General features: G+C 38.7%; 1 protein-coding gene across 1 annotated transcript; it reads right to left on the minus strand.

The window, feature by feature from the left end:
* Window positions 1-273: 273 nt before the first annotated feature.
* LOC127648872 (tiggy-winkle hedgehog protein) lies at window positions 274-5,789 on the minus strand. The gene is made up of 3 exons (XM_052133684.1): window positions 5,389-5,789; window positions 3,695-3,956; window positions 274-1,570 (listed from the first exon to the last, which is right to left on the minus strand). Exons 1-3 carry the CDS (start codon window positions 5,695-5,697, stop codon window positions 900-902), a joined length of 1,242 nt encoding a protein of 413 aa, XP_051989644.1. The 5' UTR covers window positions 5,698-5,789; the 3' UTR covers window positions 274-899.
* Between the last annotated feature and the right edge of the window lie 327 nt (window positions 5,790-6,116).

The raw sequence follows: 6,116 nt of genomic DNA on the forward strand, positions 1-6,116 counted from the left end.
TTAGCCTGCTTTGGCTGATGCAGCAATTGTCTTTGAATAGAAATAAATGAGTTTGGATTTTGGAGTATGCTTATGCTAGTTTGCACTGTTCAATTAGCCTAGTCTGTTTCCTCCCAAAGAAATGAGTTATAACCGCCCTTTAAAAGCTTGCTATAACCCTTTAATAACACGGCACAAAGTCCAACTATAAGCATTTTGGATTATTGCTCTTCTAAAACAAGGAAAATACATTGTGTTCTACAAACATTTAGGCAGTTTTTGCCGTATCACGAATTTATTTTGAGTAGGCTACTTTTGTCAAGAAAGGTACACTTAAAATAAAAACGGTTAGTGTAGTAAATACACAAACGTTGAAACAGTGCTCAAAACAATGACACTTGACAAACTCGACACAATGACATGAACAGTTTGTTGATACATCGCAACTTTTTAAATACATTTAACACACTTCCGTACTTTGCACTATTTAAAATAACGAAATCTGATTCTGGAAAAAGCCTACTTTAGATCCGTCAAAAAAAAATCTAATATACAAATCTGTGTATAAAAATATATTTTTTGAGCAACACCCTATGCGTATCCAATAAAATAGAACAGTCGGTTGCACATTGTAGCTTACAGCACAGTACATCCAATGCTTTCTCGTGTGTGTGTGTGTGTGTGTGTGTGTGTGTGTGTGTGTGCGTGCGTGCGTAATATTTTGTAGGTTTAACAAAAGCTCAACAAATAGTCACATCCTGCTTGAATCAGTCAGTACGTTTCCAGAGACAAATGATCCAATAGGCTTCAAATAAATTATTCAATTAACATTTTAAGGCTTTTCTTACAGAAAATAAAGGTAGGCTACATTTGAGTCTGTTAATTTGATGCCAACATATAGTGATATTGTAGCTGCGATCTCAGCTCAAGTGTGAAATCCCGAGTGGATGGAAAGAGTCTCTGTCTAACAGCCAAGAGCCAATGTGAAAAAGCACATTTGAGTACCAGTTGATGCCGTCCTCCTGAAAAGTGACGTTTGAATCACGAGCCGGAAAAATCCACGTCATCAACTCGTGACTTAACCTGACCGGTGCAAAAGCCCAATGTGCCCACTTGTGATTCTCTATAACCGCATAGCACGAAGCCAGCACCTGATCCACTATTATTGTTCCGTGAGCCGTGACTGGCGCGTACGAGCCCTCGTATTCTTCAGTGTAAATCCTCGTCACTGTAACGCTCTCGAGGGTCTTGTGTATACCTGCGGACACCAAAACAGTGTCTCCAGGCTTTACATTGCTGGCATATGTTGCTCTCATAGCTGAAATGTTCCCCGTGAAAACTAGGTGCGCTGCAGTGAGGGTGAGCTTATTAAAGGGCTCCGACGTCTCGATGACGAGGAATTGCCTTCTCGTTGTCGGATCGTGGTCCATAAACATAATAAAGTCGCTAAACAAGACATTTCCCTTCTCGTCAGCAGCTAAAACCCGCTCGCCCACTTTGAGATCTTTTATATGTTTCCTCCTCCCATCTGCAAGTGTCACCGTTCCAGATCCAGGAAAGCATCCCCCTGATTTAGCAGCAACTGAATTTTCTGGAATGAAAACAAAGTGGAACCATTTAAGCAACACATTTAGACAGCAAAAAGTGAGAGCAGTTGTGAATTTTATGAAATAGAAATGTTCCAAACTTTGATTTGGTCTATATTGAAGCAAGATCATTTATCTTGAGTCCTAAAGTGACACAAAGTGAAAAGACATTGTAATATAAATTGCGCTTAAACACTGTTCTGGCCTGATCCCTTTAGTTTTGTGTATCTGTTTGCGCAGGTGCAGAAACCCCAGGGTGCCAATTCGTATTGCGCAATTGCTGCTACTTGTAAAGGGTCGTCATTATTTTTCAATACCACGATTTGTTGTTATGCTTTTCGTTACTCGGTCTCTGAACCCTTTGTTTGTTTCCAGATCCTAGCTTTTTATTTATTTATTTTTTATAAATAAAGTCATTACCCTTAATTGAATATGAGAGAGTTTTTACAAGTAATTTAATTTCTTTCATTCAAATTAAGTTCATTTCATCAAGCCAACATAATTTGGTTGCATTAGGTCAAATAGTTCTCAAATTGTAAAACAAACCGTTTACTCATCTTAAGCTTAATTTTTTACTATTGTTACTAGTTTTAATTAAGTTACCATTACACTTTTAAGACATTAAAAACATTTAAATGGTCCTAATTAAACAGTACTTGTCAAACATGTCAAATTTTGTAATTGTAACAAAAACGTTCTTTAAACTTTGGCTTCAAGTACTACGAACTTAAAATGTTCAAATTCAAAATTGCAGCTGTGTGGAATACCCACAAGCCATTGCACTTGAATAAATTAGGTATGTTTGGTCAAAACAAGCTAACTTGTGCAGAAAAATAATAATTGTATATATAAAAATATAAAAATGTATAGTTTAATTTGACGTTGTTGTTTGGTTATAGCTGGTTAGTTGTGATTTGTGTGAAGTCACCATTAGGGTGATTAGTGGCTTGGAGCCTGTAAAATATAAGCCATTCTTCTTTGCTCAATTGTTCTTGACAAAAGTGCAGATTTATGTGCACTAATAAGTACTGAGGTGAATCCATTGTGCTATATGGCTAACCGATATTGCAGTCATAATTTCCCTTATACTGTATATATAACATGCTCTAACTAATTTTAAATAATTAAATCTACTAATGTTTAATTTAATTAACTATCTTATGTTGGTCCAACCTAATTTATTTTATTAATCAGTATGCCAGGTGAGAAAGCGAGAAAGGACAGTGAAAGTGTTGCACTGTCAATTTGATAGCAACCGCTTATAGAGCTAAGCAGCACTTAAATAAAAAATTATTCATGTGGTCCAAACTCAAATGGATTAAGTTAACTTCAATTTAATTGGATTGAACGCAATGAAATCAAGTTGTGACAATTTTTCTAGAATTGTGTTGATTTAGTTAATTTTAATTAAACTGAACAACCTGAAAAAAAGAGCATGTATTGCCTTGTTTACTGAATAGCACCTTATTACAATATAGTGCCTTATTTATTAAAAATCCTTTTTTTGATCACAACAGCAAAAGAAGCAATTATTGTTTATCTACACTCACTGTGCACTTACCTACTTATGCGATAATCTAATCAGCCAGTCATGTAGTGATCAGGCATAAGTGCAATGCATAAAATCATTCAAATATGGGTCAGGAGCTTCAGTTAATGTTCACATCAACCATCAGAATGGGGAACAATATGATTTCAGTGATTGACCGTGGCATGAATTTGATCTCTAAGATTTTCACGCACAACAGTCTCCAGAGTTTACTCAGAATGGTGGCAAAAACAAAAAACATCCAGTTAGCGCCAGTTTTGCGGACACAAACGCCTTGTTGATGAGAGAGGTCAATGGAGAATGGCCAGACTGGTGACAGAAAGGCTCTGGTAACTCAGATAAACCACTCTGTACAATTTTAATGAGCAGAATATCATCTCAGAATGCACAACACGTCGAACCTTGAGGCGGAAGTGCTATAACAGCAGAAGACCACATCGGGCACTTTATTATTACCAGTGTTCCTAGTGAGTGTATATATATATTAAGCTAAAAAAAAAAAGGAATCAATAGTTTAAAGCTGTGAAGTTGAGACGGTTGTGTGAGAGAGTGACACTCATGGTGATGGCATTGCGCTCACCTGCTTTGACAGAGCAATGAATGTGGGCTTTAGATTCGTAATAGACCCAGTCGAATCCTGCTTCCACTGCAAGCCTTGACAGCATCCCATATTTGCTTTTATCTCTGTCTGAAGTAGTTATGTCCACCGCCCGTCCCTCGTAGTGCAAAGATTCTTCGAAATGGTGACCGTCCTCATCCCAGCCTTCCGTGACGCGCAGTTTCAAGCCCGGCCACTGGTTCATGACGGATATCGCCAACGAGTTTAACTTGTCCTTGCAGCGCTAAATGGGTGAGGGAGACAAGTTGTAAAGAAACACAATACTGACCTCCCTTTGAAAAGTGTCAGAAGTTTTACTGAATGCTCAAATGTAAAAAAAAAAAAAAAAAAAAAAACGTACGTGTCATGTTTGTAACCATGTCGGTCCTCCTCTCCCAACACAAATTATCTTTGCAACTTGTCCTACAAAAGTTGGAGTTCTGCCTATCTGCATTCGACTGTGTGTTAGTGAGGCGTACTGTAGGTTAAATCAAACAAATTTTTTGGATGATGCTGAATGTGTCACCAGAATTATGTCATCCACATTCAGCTTGATTTGGAGTATATAGTCTATATACTTTACCTGCAGATTATGGTTTGCCTATATCGTGGCCACGTTCAAATCGAACCGTTAGATAACGTCATATAGCCTACATCAAGCACATTGTCATCCTGAGCTTTGACTGCAAAAGATTTGTGCGATATCGTTTATTGCCATTGGCCAAAAGACAGACTCCAGACCGATCGACCGATTCAAGTTCTTTCTCTCAGCTGGTGCAGAAGCAATCAACTACAAAGACGTCGCCACCAGTGCTTCGCAACTGTTGATGGGTTGCTTTAATTAAATGTATCTTCACTTTGGATATCATATGTGTTATTTTTATTGGCAAGTTGCTGTGATGCTTCAATTTGTGCCGGGAATGTGTGCCTCATCTTCCTCCTACGGTTCTGGAAAAACAGTTTTAATCAGAGAAAACAGCTGATTGCAACGCAAGGAAAACGAGCCTGTATAATGTCCACTAATGAGACGCGCAACATCAGTGCAAAGATCTCTTCTGACCTACATTTTCTATTAGTCCGCAGTATAAGCAGGTCATGCAAACGAGGCCTATTCAAACACAGAAACAAAGAATTGATCCCAAGGAAGACATGTTAATTTCGAAGCAACCCAGATGAAAAATATTACGAAACAGCCTGATCCTTACGGCGTGGGGAGGCGGTTGTGTTTCATATATTTAATTAAGATATTAACTGTCAGGAGTTTGTTTGGAGAAAAAATACTCAACACTTACTTTTAAACCACGGTAGGTTTATAAAAAAAATAGCAATATGCGCCTTTTTCGCACGTATAACAAAAATGGGCTATAAGGTCTTATCCTAATAAGTAAATAGATAGACTATTATGAATGGCTACCCAGCAGTCTATAAAATCTAGCTGATGAAATGTTTGAACACAAAATGATTATACTATTCCGCCTCTTTCAAGTCTTAGTAGTCTATGGCAATATAATATAAGTCTATATATTGATCACATAATAGCCCAGCTCTTTGGCACAACTGTCATATAATGCAATGCTGTCTTAAGTAGTGTAAAACTTAGTTCTACCGCGCGCTGTCAGTGTCTCCAAGTGGCTGAAAGTCTACTGCTGCGCAGTTACGCGCACATGTGTCCATACCTGTGTCATCAGTCTGTCAGCATTTGTGTTTTCCTCGTCTTTAAAGATGATATCGGGATTATAATTGGGAATCAGCTCTTTAAATCTGTCAGAATTCCTTGTGATTTTGCCTTCGTATTTGCCGCTGGCCCCAAGGGTTTTCTCAGCCACGTTGGGAATGAATTGCTTGTAAGCCAACGGTGTTAATTTCTTTGGGTGTCTTCGTTTTCCATAACCTCTACCAGGACCACATGCTAATCCACAAGGTGTTAAAAACAAGCAGATAAAACACAGCAAAGCAATTTGCTTCAGATGCAGTCTTACGTCCATGACGTAAAACGATCTCTTCGGATCTTTAAAGTTTTGTCACTTATGTATTTGATGGTCCACAGTGTCTTCTCGCGCGTACTGGATGGATGCTACCCAACGACCACTACCGAAGCAGGTGCAATAACGACCGCTCTCGATAGCCACTGACTGAGCACATTGGAGGATGGCTGTCACAGCTAAGTGGGAGACGAAAGAGCGACTTAGTTTGACGGGAGGTAGGGTCAGACGCTTATGAGTAGAGGCAGTCTACCCATATGAATTACAGAGAAAATCTATGGCAGGGGGAGGGAGTCTATTGACTCGACGGAGTGCCGTCCAACTATGATGCCATCCAAGCAAGTCTGTCTCCATGCCTCCCTCAATTTGTACAGAAATGAGACAAACGTTTTCGAACGTTGTTATGAGCACAGATTTGATAT

The sequence above is a fragment of the Xyrauchen texanus genome, chromosome 9 (genome assembly GCF_025860055.1).
Source record: "Xyrauchen texanus isolate HMW12.3.18 chromosome 9, RBS_HiC_50CHRs, whole genome shotgun sequence".
NCBI lineage: Eukaryota > Metazoa > Chordata > Actinopteri > Cypriniformes > Catostomidae > Xyrauchen > Xyrauchen texanus.

Bases quoted from the DNA above. Each gene is read 5' to 3' on its own strand.
- LOC127648872 (XM_052133684.1), bottom strand. From the start codon at position 5,697: ATGGACGTAAGACTGCATCTGAAGCAAATTGCTTTGCTGTGTTTTATC. The intron at 3,957-5,388 runs GTATGGACACAT...TCACCCATTTAG, and splicing joins CTGACAGACTGATGACACAG to CGCTGCAAGGACAAGTTAAA. The intron at 1,571-3,694 runs GTGAGCGCAATG...TTTTCATTCCAG, and splicing joins TCATTGCTCTGTCAAAGCAG to AAAATTCAGTTGCTGCTAAA.